Genomic DNA, 22,126 nt, shown 5'->3' on the forward strand with positions numbered 1-22,126 from the left:
TCTAGGGGCGTAGCCGCCAGTTTAAATAAAAATCATAAAATAAATACCAGTTTTGTTAAAGCAGCCCTTCGGCCCTACGGGGGTACAAAACAGGTTTTAATCTTATAATATTTATATCCGCGGAAAACTGTCTATAATACGATGCGATAAATGACTATTACAGTATTTTTCATATGTTTGATGTTATTGACGCATATCTCAACAATATTTTAACACATTTTTGCCTCTTTTTCTATTATTGTAATATCTTATAACTGATTTTCTTTATAGTTAGACTAGGACAACCAAGTATAAGGAAAGGGAAGCTTAAAGAAATTAGAGACCTTCTTGTAAATCCTTTTTTTTTTGCTTATGTAGTTATTTATCACGTCGTATTATAGACAGCTTTCCACGGATATTGAAAGGAAAAATTGTAAGATTAAAACCGGTTTTGTTAGCCCGGGTCTACAAAACTGATATTAATATTTTAGATTTTACTATTCGTATATAAAATTGTCTATAATACGATAATGATTTTTCAGGATGGCTGAGAACCGTATATAATCTTTTGCGGATATTAATAGGTTTCGAAGCTATACTGGAAATTTCTAGCAAACTTTTATTTCTCTGATTCAATCTCATTATACGAGCAATCAATTTTTTGTCTCGTATTCATTTGAATCCGGTGGAAAGGAATCTCATCCATACGAAAAAAACTATGTCTAGCATCGTATTATATCCAGTTTTCTACGAATATAGAAATGTACAATCATAAGATTAAACTAGTTTTTTTTTAGCCGGTGCCTTCGGCACCACGGGGCTAAAAAAATAGTTTTAATCTTATAATTGTACATTCTATATCCGCGGAAAGCCGTTTATAATACGATACGAGAAATAACTATTCTAAGTTAAATATTTGAACTCGGAAATTTAACTAATTGTAGGTGGCTTTTTAAATGAATAATATGGAAAATCATCCCACAATATTCCTTCATCACTGTGATCCTAATGGTCCAAAAACTTTCTATAATACTAAAGGAGGGAGGGAACATTGAGCTGTTTAGTGTTTAATGCAATAGACCCCAAAGTGTCATAAAAACGTTTTCTTTTTTGCTGGCTTAACAACTCTGGGAACCTTTATTAAATTTTGATTAGTTGGTTCATTAGGTTGAGTTTCCTCACGTTTCGACCACTAATTGTAATCTACCGAAGGGGTAATTTTGTGGATGTGCATTGTCTTATCCCTTTAGATCCCTGATAATAAGTTAAGTAGCTTTGCTAATAAAATGCACAATACAAAATATATTAAAAATTTATTTTAAAGTACAATAAACATATGTATTTGTCAAAAAATAAAAAAATAAAAATAACATTTTTGGCTATAAATAAGTCTCGTAAAAATACATAAATTCTAAAAAAAATCTACTTAAATTAAAGCTATAATTTTTTAATATAATTAAAATTAGTCTGAAACAAAGAAATAACTATTGAGTTTTCTAACTAATATAGTCAAAATATAAAAAAAAATAGTCAGATTAATTAAACAAATCTTTAGGTTCTATACAATTTAAGTCATTTCCTTCTTTTTTTCTATTGAAATTGGTATCTATATAAAATTTGGGCACAGAACTGAATCTTTGATGTCTGAACCTAAAACAAAAAAAGAATAAATATAAAAATCTACAAATTGAAAATTATATTTACGTCCTTGTTGATATATGACAAATGTAGGAAGTTTAGATTGCAAAATATTTTAAAGTGGCTACCAACGTCATTCTAACAAGCTGTGAAAAACTTTCTGTTACAAAAATGGGAAGTTGCACGAAATGCATTTGAACTTGAATTTAGTGAACCACATATCTTTTCCACAAAATCATTTAACGGTTCTCTTCTACAAGAACCCCTAACTCGTTAAATGCACTTTGTGCAACTATCCCTTAATGTACAAAGATGTACTGACAGCCAGATGAGATCAAAGGACGTTCAGACAAAAACAATTTAAAGGCAGCTACGCTCACAATGTATGTATGTATGTAAGATAGGATTCAAATGCACGAGGAGATTGGAGGTGATAATACTTTGACCAATCCTAGATTGGTAAGCTTCGCGCACAGCTGAGTGTGTTCTATGTTACATTACAAGCTGACCCGCAATTCTCATGGAAACTACTCAATTATTACATCACCCTGGCCTAGAGTTTTGGCAGGTGTTCCATATTGAGCCACCCTAATTAATGACACCTCATATGAATGAGGAGCATGGACGAGAGAAAGCACGATTTCTCCCCCCTTACAACATAAGGGCATCACAGGGAAGGTTGCGTGTTTATATTCTGACAAATTGCAACAGCATTTGTCATCCAAGTGCAATATCTATGTGATGTGGGGACTTTTTTGGGGATTTTCCCAACCACAGCGTAGTGCGCTAACCACTACTCTATGGGACACCCACTCTCATGATATTATATGTATACGAACCTGTTGGTATATCTGCCTTCTTCACTAGAGCATGGGTGTATTGTCCTTCTTTTGGGAGATCCCCCTAAAACATATCATCTTTATTATTAACAAATTTTTACGATGCACAATGGGACAAAGACAGGACTACACTAAGTTTTTATCAAATTGAGGATATTTATTTATTTTTTAGATTAAAAGTCAAACTTCACCCAATTCTGCAAGGATATTAGTTTTTGCCAGTAAAAACAAAATAAAAAATGCATGAAGGGACAAAACAGTTTTAAGTAGATGTGTGTATACGTTCAACTAAAGTTTTTTAGTGTTTGGACCTAAGTACGAATGAAGTAGAAAGAATGAATATACAATAAAAGGATATTTAAGATTCTCATTTACATTTAATTTTTCTCCCAGTTTGATTATATAACCATAACATTCACAATTCCCCCCTCCCCCCACCCTAAAAATTTACCCAATCCCCTCCCCTTGCCATTCAGGAACAAATTGACCAATATCTGAGGACTTTATTAGCAACATAAATTCCCGACTCCAGTTCCTCTGTCACAATATCCACGTATTCAATATCCATTGTAGGAAGATATAATTTTATTAGCCACTAGGGCCAGTTCAAGCTCCACGTTCAAGAACATTGCAACTTGACACAATGTCACAAGGAAGCTGTTTCAAGAAGCTAAAAAGTCTTAGTTACCTCCGGCCCTTTCAAAGCATACTTTCTGATAAAATCTGTCACTGTAGAAGATTCAACCTATAAAATTAATACAAATTCATTACATAATCCAAAGTAGAATAACGTCTGTCTGTTAGAACATTAAAAACTCAGTAAACACTGAACTTACAGGGCTTTGCTTTTCAGGGAATAAACCACTGGTAATATCATGGTTTTAGGCTATTTTCCAAAAAGGTTTTGAGGCCCCCCCCCTTCCCTAACCACTACAAAATCCCAAGGCCAAAGATTAGGTCACTTATTATGCATATCTTAAATATACACAAAAAAAAATCTGTAATTTTATGACAGTTGAATCTTAAAAGAACGTTTGTCTGACTCTTGACACTCCCTAACTATATGGTAGCTGAGCTACTTAAATCCTACCTCTGATATAAGAAGACGACATCCCCAAGCAACTAGCGCCATTGGCTGAAAATAAAAATAGAAAATTAGGTTTATAACAACTTCTAAAATTGCACTAAATGCTGAAATATAAAATACCAAGGTTTTATTGCAAGAGCAAAATATCTAAGATGTTCTTATCAGGATAAAAAATCCATTATAGGTGGTTTTTGACTGTTTTTCTACTAAATCGATAGGTTATTACTTGGATGTTGTACCAGATTTTTATGGACACTGATAAAGTGATGCTCGCAGCTGGCTAAAATAACAATTTCCCCAACCACTCCCTTTACCCCATCCCCTCCCCTCCTACTGTATGAACGAACTGACCAATAAATGAGGTCAATATCAGAAAGCTTATTTGGTGATAAATTTTGCCTTGGCAATATATCCATGTGTATCCAATATCCATTTTCTCTCCCCTACCTCCAAGCTTTATTCTTTTAACATTGAAAAATATCAATTTTCTTTGTAATTTAGTACAATTTTTACACTTTGACCTTATAGAGATATTTAATAATGTTAACAATAAAAAAGTTTGGATCCGATCCGATGACAGACTTATTTTTAAATACCATAGCATTGGGGATCCTTTAGTCCAAACTTACAACCATAATTTTTTCATTGGTTGTAAGGGTTAAAAACATCACAGTACCTTTTCTTTAGTAAGACCATAGTGGGGAGTAATAACGTGTTTTCTTATACAACCAGTCACCAACTTCCTAAAAAATATGAACTTTATTTTAAATATAAGCATCCTATTACATAAAGTACCTAATAGGTTTTTGTTGTTGTCTGTAGTATATGATTTTGACAAAAAATCAACCGATTGAATGTTTCATTCTGGGAAAGTTTCACATAGATTCCTAATAGTTACAGGCTATTTTATGGTCTTTGAATACAAAGCCTATATATGCAAGGGGCACAGCCGTTAGATTAGTAAAAAATGTATGTCAGTTTATTGAAATTATTTTTATTCAACTACACATATTTTGCAGGATAAAACTTCACGGTTAAGTTATTCAAACAATTCTTTAAAATTGTTTTTTAAGTTGAGTTTTCTTTTGTAAAGAAATTATCACCCCCCACCCACCCCCGGCCCCCAATTTAAAAAAATAAATTGAAATAATAGGGATGGGGTTTCTTTTCTTTGTTTATTACTTTAAGTTATGTTATGTTGGGACATAGTCACCCCCCCCCCCCATTTTTTAATTCATTTAAAAAGTCGAATATAATTTTTTCCTTTAGATACATAATCCTTTATCCTATACTTTGACAATAAAAGAGACCACTTGTATATGATGCTCTTGTCAAATGAACATAAAATCAAAGAAACTATTTAAAGAAACCGAAAAATAAGCAGCTTATGATTACATCCAATACTAGCTAAGCTGTTAGAAAAGTTACAAGTTCAACATAAAACATGAATGAGAGTGTGATGGGAAGGAACAAAAAGAGAAGGGTAAAGGAAGGGAAAGTTAAGGGAAGTATAGTATTATGTGAGTAAAAGAATATTTATTTTCGCATCGAATTATAACCAGCTTTCCGCGGATAGTAAAATTTAAAAATTTAAGATTAATCCTAGTTTTATTTGTATTATCTCTAATTCGATACAATATATGATTTTTAAATATAGCTAAGAACCAGTTCTGATCAAGCGGGCGTTAATTTGATTCGAAGCCATACTTGCAAGTTAATTATCTACACTTCTAAAAAGACAGCATTTACATTCAACAACAAAAGGGCAAACAGACATAAGAACAGACACAAAACTTTATAGAGTAGCTTCACTACTAAAAATCAATTTACTGATACAGGTGAAATTGTAAATATACAAATAAATAATACAGCAAAACTAATGTACAAGTCTTCCGTATAAGTCTGTTTGTAATGTTCAAAACTAACTTAGAAGCCACGGCATTAGCATATAGTATTAGGTACCTAACTTGTCGGCTTCCTAAAGGTCAGAAAGGTATCAATTTCGAGTCAGGAGCACACTGTACGTGTCATGCTAACTAGAAAAAATAGTACCCATTTCTGCTTTGTCAGGTACGTGATATCGATGGTAAGAGTAAGTAAAATGCCTTACCTAGCCAATTGACAGACGCAACTCATAATCATTCACATAGTCAGAACTTCCTTTCAAAGGTCGTGCAATTAAAGGGTTGTTTGCTTGTTGGGTGTTACCTCAACCTACCTTAATTGTTGTTGTTTGTTGGGTGTTACCTCAATTTACCTTAATTGTTGTTGTTTGTTGGGTGTTACCTCAACCTACCTTAATTGTTGTTGTTAGTTTGGTGTTACCTCAACCTACCTTAATTGTTGTTGTTTGTTGGGTGTTACCTCAATTTACCTTAATTGTTGTTGTTTGTTGGGTGTTACCTCAACCTACCTTAATTGTTGTTGTTTGTTGGGTGTTACCTCAACCTACCTTAATTGTTGTTGTTTGTTTGGTGTTACCTCAACCTACCTTAATTGTTGTTGTTTGTTGGGTGTTACCCCAACCTACCTTAATTTAAGGGTAGTTTGTTTGTTGGGTGTTACCCCAACCTACTTTAATTTAAGGGTTGTTTGTTTGTTGGGTGTTACCTCAACTTACCTTAATTGTTTGGTGTTACCTCAACCTACCTTAATTGTTCAACAAGAGTGGGATGTGTGCAAGGGTGGTAAAGCATGACTACTGCTCCGTGTTCTATGTTGTGTAACCATCTCTGCGTCGGCACAAACTTATAAAAATAATATATAAATATTATTCAACCGTGTCTTATGTACTTTTTAAATTTGCTATGTCTTATTTCTATCCTGAAATTAGAGGTTTCGTGAATTTGTAGCTGTGATAATATTGAAGATTCTTCAAGATTTCAAAACAAATTTAATACAAAGTTGATTGTTGAACCCCATAACTTTTTATTTTTAAAACATGATTCTTGTCCTTGCAGAAATAGTCTAATACTAAGCCTAACCTAAAATAAACATATACATCCCTATAAAGATAAAAAATACCTATTCCTTAAGTAGGTTGAAAGGTTTAGAAACCTAATGATTGGAAGCTGTGTCGGTATGTAATTCTTGTATTCCCCGGCAAGTTCGAACCCATTAATCCCTTTTTTCCTTACACCAGAGTTCCCCAGAGAATGAGTGTGTTACGCGGCATTCCTAACTATCTCCGCGCATGGCTTGTAAACAAACAAAAAAGACGCGCACTTTTCCTTTGATGATTCCCATGTGAGGAGCTACGTGAATGAAAATAATGTATTGCTTGAATATACATGCGCTCTAATCCGTGGAAGATCTCAAATAAGCCTTCCTGCTTAGTTTGACATCATATGTGGTAAGAATTTATTTTTAATTCTTGAAAATAAGCGTAGAATGGTACAATTTTATGAAGAAATTTAAATCATTAATTTTTCAACAAATAGACCATTTAACTGCTAAGTTTTGATATATGAATATTTTCCTTTATATTATTGATTATTTTATTCTAAAATTATCAATTTCTGATGCGATTTAATATGTTTCGTGCCAATTTAAAGTTTTTTAGAAAATTCATATTTTTTATTAAATTGAAATCACGCAACCTTGATTTTACAAAAATAATAACCATTAATTTTATGTAATTAATTCTTATATTTTTGTTTTAGACTTACTGTTTTCATGGTAATAAATACACATTCGTAAACTTCACTATGTTGGTCATTCGGAGGGCTTCGAGATAAGATTTCGAGAACGGCTAGGCAATGCCTAACAATGAAAACAATGAAAACAAGACCGAACAGATGCAGCTAAGAAGAATCTGTGAAGTTTTGTGAATGTGTTGGTTGTGATACCTTACCACACATTATTATAGTCATAATCAGTACAGTTAACTCTAGTGACAATCATGGGTCCTAAAAAGAATAAAGGTGATCAATTGGCAAAGCGGCTGCGCCCAGCTGTTGAGGCCCTAACCAGTGAACTAAATAGAGTGATGAAGTTGGTCAGTGATTCTTCAGAACTTGATGTTAGACATTTCACTAAGGAATCAATCCTTGTCCATGACAAGTTCGAGACATTCGATAGCATCATGGTCGGTTTTAGCAAGCTTGGTTTGAGAATCCAAGAGCTTGATGAGTTTAGTGACATTTATTCTGATATAGTTACTGTGCAAAAAGACTATAGTGCTTTGAAGGATGCTCTTGATGCTATAGAAGAGCTTAGTGACATTCAAAGTGTTGTTGATTTAGTTGGTGATAATTTGCCTGACCATAAGGCTGAACTATATGATCGATGCTTAGCGATTGTTAAAGTTATTAAAGGGTCATACTTTCCCTTACCTGAACCAATTATAAACACTTTGTCTGCTTTGATGAAACGGCTGGCTGAGGTTAAGCTTGAACCTGTGAAGCCACCCACAACGACGGCGGGTGCCTCGACAGCATTGCCATTTGTGTCACCGTTTGGCACACCACAGTTCGGCGCCGGTTCTATGTTCACGCCAGGATATATGAATCGTGTCGACGAACGTTTACTTCCCTCCTTCGACGGCCAGGAAGCAGCCTACGTAAGTTTCAAAGACAATTTTAAAAAGCTTACTGTAGGACAGGACCCGTCATATTTACAGTTATTGTTGAGCAGTGAAAAGGTCTGTAAAAATAAAGAGCTGAGACTCCAGTTAATTCAGATTCAATCGCATGAATCTCAGTGGGCTTACCTTGATGCGAGTTTCAAGTCCAAGACACGTCAGATGCTCTGCCTTTTCAACCAATGGGAGAAGAAGTCTAAACCGTCGGACTCCAACCAGATTGTGACTGTGTTAGCAGAGTTTGGTGGTGCAGTTAGCCAGCTCGAGCAGCTGACTAAAGATGATGATGATGATGAGGTTACCACAAGCCAGTGGTTGACCGTGATCCTTCTGGAGATGTTATCCAAGAAGTTGCCCCGAGATTTTCAAGATAAGCTCAACCTAGCGTTGGGCTCGATGGATGTCCCAGATGTGCCAAAGCTGTTGAAGATTATTGAAGAACAGCGGGGCGCCATTTTGATGAGGTGCTCGACTGATGTAGACACCCCCTCCAAGAAGAAAGGTAATCCTGCGGCCGCAGCTACAGCCGTAGGTAAACCTGGGTCTCCAGCTAAGACCAAGAAGAAACAGCCTTGCCCGTCGGAAGGTTGTAGTTCTGAACATTTGTTGTTTAAGTGTTCCAAGTTTAGGGATCTGTCTGTTCCTGAACGTAAGAATTTCATCAAGAAGATAGGAGCCTGTTTGTTGTGCTTGCAAAAAGGGCATAGGGTTGCTGATTGCCCCAAGGCCGACAGACTTGGCAGCTGTACCATAGACAGCTGCAACCAGCCTCATAATAGTTTAATTCATGAGTCTGTTGCTAGTGGACAAGTTGCGGCAGTTTATGAATCACAGTTGTTCAGCAAGAACAATTATATGCTGATGTTGCAGCAGCTCCCAGCATTGGCGGCTGACAAACGTCAAGTCACCGTCAATGCTATGTGGGATTCTGGAGCAAATCTCACATTGATTTCTAGAAGTATCGCCAAGAAGTTAGAGTTGCCATCAACTGGTCGCACAGCTACTATTTCTTTGGCAGATGGAAAGAGCCAAGCATGTCCTACAGTTAAAATCTGCTTGGTTGACCGCAACCGGAATTGCCATATTCTGGAGGCAGCGGTAGTGCCCAGCATTGGTACTGAAGAAGGGTTACGTTCTATTGATCCTGCAGCCGCCGCCGAAATTTTTGATATGAAGCCTGATAATTTCTCTAAGGTTGACGGTAAGATTGACATTCTTATCGGTCATCTTACACCAGCTATGTTCCCGTGTGCAGATAAAATGGTTGGTGATTCTAGACTGTACAGAAGCTTATTTGGTACAGGTTATCTAGTTGTGTCTGCGGACGGCAGGACTGTTACTAATCCTGTCGCTTGTAAAGCTACTAAGTTGGAGGTCAGCAAGATAGAGTTCCTGTCTACAGAAAGTTTGGGGATACAGCCGCCATCAATGTGCAGCGGTTGTAAGAACTGCCGTCATTGCGCCGCCATTGCCGCCGGGCAGTCCGCCTTGGACGTGCGTAAGCGGCAGCTGATTGAAGAAGGTTTGACGTTGGATCTTGAGAGCCATATCTGGACGGCCTCATATCCTTACAAGCAGCCGCCAAGTGTGTTGTTTGATAATTCTGAGCAGGCGTACAAGATTTGCCTGCGTGACCGGCAGAGGATGGTCAAAAAAGGCGAATATGACACCTTCTGCCAAGTGTTCCAAGAAGCTGTTTCTCGTGGCGTGTATACAAGAGCGTCGCCAGAAGATCTGTCTTATACTGGGCCTGTGTATTATTCGAGCCTAGTCTGCGCATATAAAGAAAGTATTTCCACGCCGTTGAGGATATGCGCCAATTCTAGCCTCTGCTGCAAGGGGCTAAGCCTCAATAGTATTATGATGGAAGGGCCAGTTCCATTATATTCCCTGATGCACAATCTTATTCGGTTCAGAAGTTACAAGTGTGCATTCGTGGCTGACATTCAGAAGTTTTATAATAGTTTGTTAGCTACCTATGAAGATTCTCAGCTGAAACGTGTTTTTTTCGCTGATACAGTTGATGGAGAGCCGGAGGTTTATCTCACCAGAACCATCAATTTTGGTGAAGCCTTGGCCGGCGATATGGCCATGACCGCCCTCAGACTCACTGGTCGTATTTTTGGTGGAAGATCCCTGCAGGATGTCCAAGATGTTTATGGATCTGAGAAGATTAGAGGTTCTGATGTTGTAGCCAGCAAGATGTGTGGAGAGATGTTCAGCAGCCCCTCAGATCTGAATTTGTTTTGTATCAAGATCCTCCTTCGGTCAAATTGGAGACTTGTACTTACGTGGATGACTGTTTAAGCGGTCATAACAGTAAACCTGAAGCTGTCCAGCTGGTCCAAGAGCTGGAGCAGATGATTGAACCTGGAAATTTCAGATTTAAATCTGTTATTTATTCTGGAGATGATGTTGACAGTGTGAAAGTTTTGGGCATTGTTTGGGTCCCTAAACAGGATATATTGTTCTTACCTGTCAGAGCCAACCACGGCGCGAAGATTAAGGGTAGAAAGCTGCTGGAGGACCTGGATTTGGAGGATCTCTGGAGAAGTCTACCTGAGACGGTAACTAAACGAGAAGTTTGGAGAATCGTGCAACAATTATATGACCCAATGGGTCTTGCAGCACCATTGCTGCTTAAATCCAAGCTATGTCTGCGCTCAGTCTGCATACATGGCTGCGACTGGGATGATTCCATACCTGGAGAGTTGAGGTCAGAGTTCGTGAGCAGCCTCCAGGACCGAGCGGCACTTGGAAATGTGTCGTTCAGACGTTCGATGGTTCCTGATAAGCCATTGGGGCTTCCAATGGTTGTTGGTTTCTGTGATGCATCAAGCTCAGCCTATGCAGCCATCACCTACCTGAGATGGCCAGTTGCTGAAGGTTTTGATGTAGTTTTGTGTTGCGCCAAGTCACGTGTCGCACCAGTGAAGATAGAGTCTATACCAAGGTTAGAAATGCTTAGTTGTCTGATTTTGGCAAGGCTTGTGGATACAGTTGTCAGAGCTCTACCTTTCAGCATTTCTGGCAAAGTATTTTTTAGTGATAGCAGCTGTGCCCTGGCGCAGTTATCCAGTGACAGTGTTATGCTAAATGTTTTCAACAGTCATCGTGTTTCTGAGATACAACAGTTGACGAGCCCTGAAGATTGGAGATGGGTTCCAACCCAACACAACATCGCCGATTTGGCTACGCGAGGTTTGTGTACAATTGAGGATGTACAACCTGGATCTACATACCAGGAAGGTCCAAGCTGGTTGCGCCTGGAACAGGACCAGTGGCCCGTTAAAACGGCGGGTGAGGTTAATGCATCTATCCCCGAGAGTGAGCTAAATCCAAAGATGGCGAAGCTCAAGGTAATGTTCACACAAGCAGTGGACAATGATTTCTGGAGGTCCCTGGCTAAAAGGACCTACAGGCAGGCAAGGAGGACTGTAGCCGCAGTTCTTAAGGCTGCAAACTGCTTTAAAATGTTGCTTGTCAAGAAACGTGGTGTTGCAACAAATGAGGATGGTGTTAGCAACAATGATAGTTCTAGGTATTATGAGAACTATACTTTCACAAACACTTACATGGATTCTGTTTGTGACCTGTTTTTGACATCCTTCAACCAAGAGAAGGAGATGACCATGGATGCCAAGGGGAAATTCGACTCCCTTCAACCCTATCATCACAAGGTCCAGGTTTGTTGGCCCATAGTGGGTCATGATGGATGTTTTCCTATTCGGTCATTTACAATACTGAAAATGGCCGCCAGAGGAGATGAAGCTCTTGAGGCCGCAGCTGGAGGCCCCAGGAAAGTTATGAAGGACAGCCCTGGTGTTGTCTTGCTTAGCCGCCACAACAGGCTGGCGAAGCTCATCCTCCAACAGTCTCACGATGAGCTGGGACATGGAGGCCATCGTAAAACATTGGCGCAAAGCCGAAGGTATGCTTGGATCACACATGGCCGCATGGAGGCTATGAAAGTGGTCAAGAATTGTGCTGCATGTTCCATTGAATATGCCAAGCGTTCGAGTCCCGCAATGGCTAATATCCTGCCAGACCGTGTGGAGCCGTCAGTGCCCTTCCAAGAGGTGCACATGGACCTTGCGGGGCCCATAGAAGTTGTGAAACCTGGCGTTGGCACCAGGAATACCAAGACTAAGTACAAAGTCTGGTTGTTGATTGTAGCTTGTAGATTTACACAGGCTGTGTTTATTGATGTGTTGACCGATTATTCAACTGAAGCCGTGCTGGTCGGCTTGAGAAAACTTCAGGCGTTTTATAACATGCCTAGAAGAGTTACTACAGATCGTGGTACCAATATGGCTGGTACCAAACGCATTCTAGATGAACTTTTGAAGGATACCAGGATGCATTTTGAATGGCATCTTGTGCCCACCGCAGCACATTCGTTCGTTGGCACTGTGGAGAGGCAGGTTGGGCTGGTCAAGCGTGTGTTGAACAAGAAGTTGGCTGGTGCTACTGTAACCTTCAATGATTTATTGGTGTTGTGTGCTGAGACCGCTAGAGTGTTGAATTCGAAACCATTGACGTATGCCACTGCAGGAGAAGACGTCAATACCTGGAGGATAATTTCACCTGCTGATCTGTTAGGTGGCAGGACAAATGATGCAATCTGCACCTTCGAAACAGGTTGCAAGGAGCCCATTACCAGGAGGCTGGAGAACTTGGAGGAGTTGACCCGTCAGTTCCATCAGGTGTACAAGGAGCAGCTCATGCCCGAGCTACTCAAGTCCATCAAGTGGCGCCGCAACGAGGTGCTGCTCGAGCCAGGAGACGTGGTGCTGGTTGATGACAGCACAAGTTTGATGAAGAAGTTTAGATTGGGACGTGTTGAAGAAGTGCGCCCAGGTGGAAGGACCGTGGTTGCCAAGTATAAATTGTCAGATGACGCAGCCGCCACGAGTAACGAGACTTCCGCGAGACGACTGTTCAAGATCAATCTACCCAAAGCTTAGTATAAGTATCGTTCTTGTTTAACTTTGATTTTTTATTTTTACGGTAGATTTATCAGATTTTTTTCGAAAGACAAAAAACGCAATTTTTGATACAATTTCGTTTAAACTTTCAAATCGACGCAAGATTTTTTCATTTGAAATGCAAACTTAAGTTTTTTATACGTTTACGCAAGTTCTTTCAATTATTTAAGTCTTTCCGGGACCAGGGATTTTTTTCGCGGAAAATTTCCTAGGTACCTACGCAGATATAAACATTTTTATCCTTGTTGGATTGAAATTTGATATGATAAGAAATTAACAAAATGAGATTTTTTACATCATTTAAATATTTCTTTAAGATTTATTACAATCACATAAATAATTTAATATTACATGCATATTAAAATTATTACTATTTACCTTTGAACTGATGTACCTAAAGAAAAAATGCAGATTTTTTTTCGCCTTGAATTAAGTAGATTCTTTGAGTATCGTAGAATTAAGCTTAATAAGACCGCTTTATGCCGTACCTAAGCTCTGTTTCCTCGGCCAGGCATGACACAAAACGGCAAAACTAAAGCATAAGATAATTTGTTTTAATTTTGATTTGCTTTGATTGACGATTTTAAAAGTTTCTTTGAATTATTTCATGATTCTTTTTATTTTTTTATTTGAATTAAACATCACTAATTATGTTTGTTTCAGTTGATGCAGCCCTGCGCCAGAAATCCTGTTAGAAATTATGCAGTATCAAAAGTTGTGATGGAAAGTCATAACGTCCAACAGGATAGCTGGAACATGGCAATTATTAATATTTGATGGATATGTTAGTTTGTATCTTGAGGGATTCATTCTAACTGAGGCCCAAATTGCCTTTTATTATGACTGTATGAATATGTATATGTTGCTTTCTTCTTAAAACAGAGAGAAATTGCAGATTCAGCATTTAGAGAAGTTCTTTTCTTATATTGAGCTTTTGTTTTATTTTGGTAAACTTAATTTGCATATTTCAATTGCAATTTTAATTTTACGCAATTTTGATTCACGAAGATTTAAAATTATGAAATTTTAATTTTCCGAAGTTTGATGATTTTTTTGCAGTCATATTTTATTTAGATTTAAGTATCTATTTTATTAAAACATGTTTAGATTTAAGGATCTTACTTATCTTATCTGAAAAATGTTTAGATGTAAGCAAGTTATTTTTCTATCGGAGAAAAATTCTAATTATTGAGAAGTTTTTTATGCAATTTTACTTTTCTTTTCTAGCAAAAAGATTTAGTAGAAAAAATGTCATTATTTAATCTTTCTTTCTTTTGATGAAAAAAGTTTGAGTTGATTATTTAATTATCGATGCGATTTTTAGTATAAAAATCATTACCTATATCATTATTTAGGTACCTAATTGAAGTTTAGGTACTATTGATTATTAATTCATGTATTCGCAATTACATGGTCTGTAATTCTAATTTTATTGAGATTATGAGGCCATGATATAATGAGATGTGTGAGTGGTAAATGTGCAATTCATGAATGTTGAATGCTTTTCCCATTCCTTATTCCTGTCCTTATGTGGTAGCTGAGGCGGTTTGAGTTATTGTGGTATTCGTAAGTTACCATAATTAATTTTAGGCCTTATGGCCATAACATTTTAAACTCTTGTGGTTTATGTGTTGTGAGATTGTGATTTCGTGGACACTGTCTGCACGTATATTGCAAAGATGAGTATTGTGTTCGATTCCCAGTGAATAGACGGGTGTGTGTCGGTATGTAATTCTTGTATTCCCCGGCAAGTTCGAACCCATTAATCCCTTTTTTCCTTACACCAGAGTTCCCCAGAGAATGAGTGTGTTACGCGGCATTCCTAACTATCTCCGCGCGTGGCTTGTAAACAAACAAAAAAGACGCGCACTTTTCCTTTGATGATTCCCATGTGAGGAGCTACGTGAATGAAAATAATGTATTGCTTGAATATACATGCGCTCTAATCCGTGGAAGATCTCAAATAAGCCTTCCTGCTTAGTTTGACATCATATGTGGTAAGAATTTATTTTTAATTCTTGAAAATAAGCGTAGAATGGTACAATTTTATGAAGAAATTTAAATCATTAATTTTTCAACAAATAGACCATTTAACTGCTAAGTTTTGATATACGAATATTTTCCTTTATATTATTGATTATTTTATTCTAAAATTATCAATTTCTGATGCGATTTAATATGTTTCGTGCCAATTTAAAGTTTTTTAGAAAATTCATATTTTTTATTAAATTGAAATCACGCAACCTCGATGTTACAAAAATAATAACCATTAATTTTATGTAATTAATTCTTATATTTTTGTTTTAGACTTACTGTTTTCATGGTAATAAATACACATTCGTAAACTTCACTATGTTGGTCATTCGGAGGGAGTGGGGACAAAACACCTAATTTAAAAATACCTAATTTAAAAATGCCTAATTTTTATAAATGTCTAATGTGACAAAACACCTAATTTATAAATACCTAATTTAAAAATGTCTAATTTAAAAATACCTAATTTTAAAAATGCCTAATGTGACAAAACACCTAACTTTAAAAATGCCTAATTTTATAAACACCTAACTATAAATACCTAAGTTTAAAAATACCTAATTTTAAAATACCTAATCTAAAAAAACCTAATTTTAAGTATATCTTAAAACTGTTGTTAAATTTATTAAACCGGCGGTTACGCCCCCTAGAGGCCTCTAGGGGCAATTGCAGTGCGGAGGGGAATTCAATTACATCTTTGGGGGGAGGGGGGGGGGATTGAGGGTCCATGACCCCCCCCCCACTCCAGAATTTAAAAGGTTGAAGGACAAGGAAACAAATGAATTTTAATTTTTTTGGTTTCTTCCCTAACCTAAGTAGCCGTAGCATCCCTTTTTTTTCTTGGGGGGTGATAGTTAATCATCCCCCATTTTTGTTCTAGTTTGATAAAGAAAGATTGAAGAAATATTAAAAAACGGAGGGGGGGGGGGATTTTTTCAAAGGGTGATTTCTCATTGGAAGGTGTTGGTAACCTCCCCAAAACCTTCCCATGACATACGGGAAGCTTCATTGTAAAAATGCAGGGGCGGCAAAGCTTTTTTTTGGGGGGGGAATAAAATTTTTTTCAGGGGGGAGGTAATTTGTTTTTTTTTGGGGGGGGGGGTAAAAAATTGATTGTGTGGGGTAAATACCCCCTCCTAAATGGTTGGGGTAAATTTTAAATGGGGGGGGGGGGTAAAATGAAAAAAAATTTGGGGGTGCCTACGACACCCCCAAATTCGTTTGGGGGGTGGGGTAATCCCCACTTTATCCCCCCCCTTGGACGTCTATGTAAAAATGAACCATATTGGTTCATCGACTATCAAGATCCTTTAGCAATAACAATCAGCCAATTGGATTAATGTTATCAAAATATTAGGTATTTTAGTGAAAATATTTGATATTTTAGAATTAGGCATTTCTAAATTAGGCGTTTAGATAGTTTAAAATTAGGTATTTTTAAATTAGGCATTTTTAAAATTAGACATTTTTAAAATTAGGTATTTTTAGTTAGGCATTTTTAGTTAGGCGTTTTTAAATTAGGCATTTATAAATTAGGTGTTTTTAAATTAGGTGTTTTTAACGTAGGTGTTTTTAACATTAGGTATTTTTAAACTTAGGTGTTTTTAGTTAGGCATTTTTAGTTAGGCATTTTTAAATTAGGTGTTTTGTCCCCACTCCATTCGGAGGGCTTCGAGATAAGATTTCGAGAACGGCTAGGCAATGCGTTCCGAAACAGAAGCAACTAATTAGAATTCAATTAAAAGTACACAAAGTTTTTATGCAAATGAATAACATCAAGGGGGGGGGGGTGGTAATGCAACCATCTCGTAATTAATGATTAAATGGCACTTATAATTCGAATTTCGATCTGAAATTTTGCATGAATAATCCTTTGTAGGTCTATTTTCCCTAAATCGAACAAAAAGTTGGAAAAGTAACGGATAACGGCTCAGCCATTTTGCCATTTTTTTGTCTATCTTAGGAGCAAATTAGTCACGAAACCTATCTCCACATAATACTTTTTGTTGCTCAAAAACCTTATCAAACGGTTCTAGCCGGTAGCTGTTGGTACTGGAAATTTAAAAAATGGTTATTGCTATCATTTAACATGAATTAAACCAAAAATACTAGCCGTTACTTTCTTCAACTTTTTGTTCGATTTAGGGAAAATAGACCTACCAAGGATTACTCATGAAAAATTTCAGATCGAAATTCGAATTCTAAGTGCCATTTAATCATTGATTACGAGATGGTTGCATTAACCCCCCCCCCCCCCTTAATTAACTTTGGGTACCATTGTAATTTCAAGTACCTGGTATTCTCCAAACATTGGCCAGAGAGGTCTGTGGTCACCATGGGTTGGAATAGGATGGGAGTACTAAAAGTAAAAACATATCAATAACAGGAGGTTTTAGCCCATAATCCATACCCCCCCCCCCTCCCCCGGGACGTCCTTACACATTTATTTCAACCTTACTTGAGAATTATTTGACTAACAACTTATCTGTGACTTTAATAATTATTCAGTGTTTAATTGCACGACATTTTTCATTTTTGTTACCTATAAAAACAGGGTGTTTTTTTTAATGGAACAAAAGTATTGCTTGATTTAACCAACTTATCATTGATCATTGACAGAAATTAAAATTCTACTTATTTAATGTCTTCATTGACGTGGGCCATTTTTTACTTTAAATTGGTCATTGTCTCATAACCTTAAAAAAAATAGGCACTTTGGAAAAAACGGTTATTAAGGCATAATTTGTTGAAAACCATGAAATATTTTTCTCTGATAGAAAATGTCCCACGTCAATGAAGAAAATGAGATATTGATGAATAATTTCTGTCAATGGTAAGTGGGTTAAACAAAAAAATACTTCTAAAAAAACACTGTATAATAATAATATAATATAATAATATCGTTCCCATTAGGTATATAATTACAAAACCTTTTCTCTAGGTTCTATTTGTTTAACGTGAAAGATTCTTATTCCTTGATAAATCTATTTGAAATCCATCTCACTTTGGCCTTTTGATTTCAAAGCCTTTGTCTATGTTTTTGTATTTTTTACCTGTAATTGTTGATTCATACAGAAATGATTTGGATAATATTTGTCGGGAATTTTATCACATTCTAGTAATGGCCTAAAAATAAAGAATATTAATTCCAAACTTTTCATTTTATTCGTAAAATGTAGAAAGCGCAGCGCAGCATCTCTAAAATCATTACAAAAAGTAAGTATATTCAAGTTAAAAGGACTCTCCACAGAAAAATCAACTTTAGATTTTTGAAAATCTAACCTGAAATTATTATTCTCTGTTCAATTTTAGACATTTTTTGTTTTTGTGGCATCGCGATCGAAGCCCTTTGAAATTTTTTACCTCCTTTAAGTGAATCCTCCCGCCATTTAATTTGTGTTGCTTTAGTGATTTTTAGCTTCTATTTTTGCCGCCGTTGCCGCATTCATCGCCCTTCTCCGCCGCTACTCCGCTGTACGTCGCTTTTTAATACATGCTCCCCTCTCCCTTGTTCAGAAATTAAATGGAGGCTGGGGGTGTTGTGTATAGCTACGTACGCAATGTATAGCGGAGTAGCGGCGGAGAAGGGCGATGAATGCGGCAACTGCGGCAAAAGATGGTTATATTTGGCGGAGGCGAACACAAAATGGAGGCGGCAGGATTGTCCAGTCAAGGAAGAGGATAAATCGTAGAGCGGCCGGTTGCAATGGAGCAAATGTTCTTTAGCGGCGAACACATATTGAGTGGAGGAAAGTGTAGTATATATTGTTATAGCGGCAGTACAAATAGGCGGCGGACAAAATTTTCAAAGGGCTTCGATCACGATGCCACAAAAACAAAAAATGCCTAAAATTAAACAGAGAATAATAGTTTCAGGTTAGATTTTAAAAAATCCAAAGTTGATTTTTCTGTGGAGAGTCCTTTTAAACATACTATTTCTTTTCATATGTTTATCTAATTCAATGAATTGTTTTATTATTGTTTCATAGAACCATTAGGTATTAGGTAATAAAAGAAGCATCTCTAAAATTAAGTATGCTCAATTCCACATTAACATCCTGTATTCAAAAAAATTTAATTTTGGTTAAGACCTATAAATAATGTCTAGCATATGTTAATTGTGTTGTAACTCTACATTTATAAATGTTCGTTTGTCTGACCGTCGTATTTGCTACGATTGATGTAATATTGATTGCATACCTTGATTTTATTGGTAAAAATTTATTTCTTGGATGATAGCAGGTATAGTTTCTAGGGTCATCCAACCAATCTATTTCAAGATTATACCTTCCTAAATATAAACATTCCAATTATTTTTGTATCACCCAACTTTTCCACCAATAATTTTAGGCTACAGAAGCGTTAATCATAAATGGGGGAATATAAATCGATCTTTAATTGTCTTATCCCTTAAGATCATTAGGGTAGACATCATCCTACCCAGTGTTCATACAACACAGCACAAAAAAAACCTACCCAGTGTTTATACAACACAGCACAAAAAAAACCTACCCAGTGTTTATACAACACAGCACATAAAAACCTACCCAGTGTTTATACAACACAGCACAAAAAAAACCTACCCAGTGTTTATACAACACAGCACATAAAAACCTACCCAGTGTTTATACAACACAGCACAAAAAACCTACCCAGTGTTTATACAACACAGCACAAAAAACCTACCCAGTGTTTATACAACACAGCACAAAAAAAACTACCCAGTGTTTATACAACACAGCAAAAAAAATACCTACCATCATCGCACTGAGCATTCTGTACTCCCATCTGAACTCTTCCTTTATGGTCTTTCATTAGGTTTTGCGGATAACTAAAATTATTTAAAAAAATATTATTAGGTATTATAACATTGAAAAATACTTCTTTTTCTTACCCCCCCCCCCCCTTATATATTGCCTTTAGTATCTTCACCCTTCGCATATGGAACCGAAGTATTCGGTGGGTAGTGGAGAAGACATATAAAGAGTTTAAAACAAGACAAGCTTAATATAAGAGTAGATTTGTTACTTTTAAACAAAAAGTATTCATATACCTTGTTTCAATAAATATTGAAAGGAAAATAAGTGTCGCACATAATCTTAAAATCATTTTAAAATCTGAAAAATAGAGGTTTTGTTTACAATTATGTTAAATTAATGAGATTCGCCGGTTATAGATGTTGTCATTCTCGTCTAAATATAATCTAACTCTTCTATTAATGTTACCAAACGATACGCCGATCTAACAACCTTCATAGTTGATTGAGAATCTTCACTTAATTAAAGTAAAATGACTAAAACTGAATATGATTTTTTACATAACTGATTTAACCTATTTACATTGATAAATTTTCTAGATTGTACCTAATTGTTCTAGGAATTCCATCCAATGTTTGAAATTAATAGGCTAATTTTAACATTCCTAGATTAACGCTAAAAGATATCCGTTATATACGGACAGACAGACACTACACTTGAAAAGCTTTTATCATATCGTAAAAACATTTGTAAAACAAAAAATGTTTTATTGAAATCAAAATTACAGCTGGAAAACAAAAAATATAAAAACAATAACAGTTAAGTCCAAAAGTAGCTATAGTATATAAACGTGCAGAATGGAGATGTAAGGGGTGTATCCACCCACTGGAAAATAAGGGGTTTTGATGAAGCACCCCCCTACAACCCCCTAGGTGTCCACCCCCCTCAACCTTCTTTAACAAAGGTCTTAATTTTATTTCAAGGTATCAAAAATTGTAAGTGGATAGCAAAATTTTCTAGTTCGCTTCACGCATACTCAGGCAAAACACTCTGCACGCCACTGAAATCCATAAAAATGGTTCGACAAAAAAAACAATCATAGAAATTTAATTTAAGTAAATTATAAATATGTTATTTGTTTGAAAATTGTTAAATTGTAGTAAAATTGTTTTCACTCTGATTTCTCTGAATTAACTGTAAGTTAAACAGTGAGAGAGTATTAATAAACATTATGGCCAAAGACACAGATAATCATTACAAAAAACAGGATATATGTATATGTCTAAATGTACCAAATGATGTCACTGAAACCGATAAGGTTCTCCTTTACAGTGTAGCTTTTTACATGGCGCCAAGGAGGATTTATGAAAATTTTGACGGAGAGTACCGCGACGACACTTCAAAGAGATATCGCCCCAAGAAAAAATTAACTTATAAAAATTAAAAAAAAAAATATTTTTGTAAAAGTATAAAAATAGTTATGGATGGACAATTAAAAGGACAAAGTAAGATCTAAAGCAGATGTTCAGTTGTCATAAAAGAAGAATAAATATTTAATAATTCGTAAAAAAAATCTACATATTGTATCTATGTATTTTGAATTCAGACCGTCAGACCAAGTAAAATATATACTTTGCAGGAAACATCACCAAGAATTTAATAATTACAATACAGCAACCGAGAAAACAATATTAAGATATCATTACGGACGGACTGACACTTACATAGTTAGTAAATTAAAGAGTAGCATTTTCTAAATTGTACCAAGAATCGCCAATTAAAAGTTTATTTTTAAGTGATCCTAAAACTAAAAATAAAGAATAAAAAATAGGTAAAATTTAATAATTTGTTGAATAAATACAACATTTAAAGAAATAAACCAAATATTACTTGCAATATTACACGTATACGTTCACTTTCAAAAGAAACTGTAAATTTTGTTTTGGTATTATGGTTTCAACCATCTCAACAAAAAACAGCTGATTGTGAAATTTCTAAAGTCGTCTTTGTTTTATTATCACAGCAAAATTTAAGTCTAAATTGTAATGTGATTTTTGCAGTTTATTTCTCTAAGAACCAACCACCTTCTCTTTCATTTCTCCCCTCTCTCTCTCTCTCTCTCTCTATCTCTCTTTCAGTCTCATTATTATCTACAAGCAGATATGCCCATAGAGGCCTCTAAGGGCACTTAAGGAGGGGGAGTTGAATACTAAAACTAGTTT

General features: G+C 36.0%; 1 protein-coding gene across 1 annotated transcript; it reads right to left on the minus strand.

Annotated features, from left to right (window-relative positions):
• Nucleotides 1–1,277: 1,277 nt before the first annotated feature.
• On the minus strand, nucleotides 1,278–20,327 carry LOC145306669 (uncharacterized). Its single transcript, XM_080148970.1, has 11 exons — nucleotides 20,201–20,327; nucleotides 19,905–19,978; nucleotides 19,348–19,438; nucleotides 18,201–18,273; nucleotides 17,441–17,506; nucleotides 6,193–6,290; nucleotides 4,220–4,286; nucleotides 3,547–3,591; nucleotides 3,145–3,201; nucleotides 2,457–2,520; nucleotides 1,278–1,629 (listed from the first exon to the last, which is right to left on the minus strand). Exons 1-11 carry the CDS (start codon nucleotides 20,254–20,256, stop codon nucleotides 1,586–1,588), a joined length of 735 nt encoding a protein of 244 aa, XP_080005096.1. The 5' UTR covers nucleotides 20,257–20,327; the 3' UTR covers nucleotides 1,278–1,585.
• Between the last annotated feature and the right edge of the window lie 1,799 nt (nucleotides 20,328–22,126).

The sequence above is a fragment of the Acartia tonsa genome, chromosome 14 (assembly GCF_053477335.1).
Source record: "Acartia tonsa isolate MP-2025a chromosome 14, ASM5347733v1, whole genome shotgun sequence".
Classification (NCBI taxonomy): Eukaryota; Metazoa; Arthropoda; class Copepoda; order Calanoida; family Acartiidae; genus Acartia; species Acartia tonsa.

What these genes read in the sequence shown, in the direction of transcription:
- LOC145306669 (XM_080148970.1), bottom strand. Translation starts at nt 20,256, where the DNA reads ATGATTTTAAGATTATGTGCGACACTTATTTTCCTTTCAATATTTATT. An exon ending in GTATGAATCAACAATTACAG is followed by an intron (nt 17,507 to 18,200) that starts GTAAAAAATACA and finishes TTTTACTTTTAG; the next exon opens with TACTCCCATCCTATTCCAAC. An exon ending in ATGGTCTTACTAAAGAAAAG is followed by an intron (nt 3,592 to 4,219) that starts GTACTGTGATGT and finishes TTTTATTTTCAG; the next exon opens with CCAATGGCGCTAGTTGCTTG.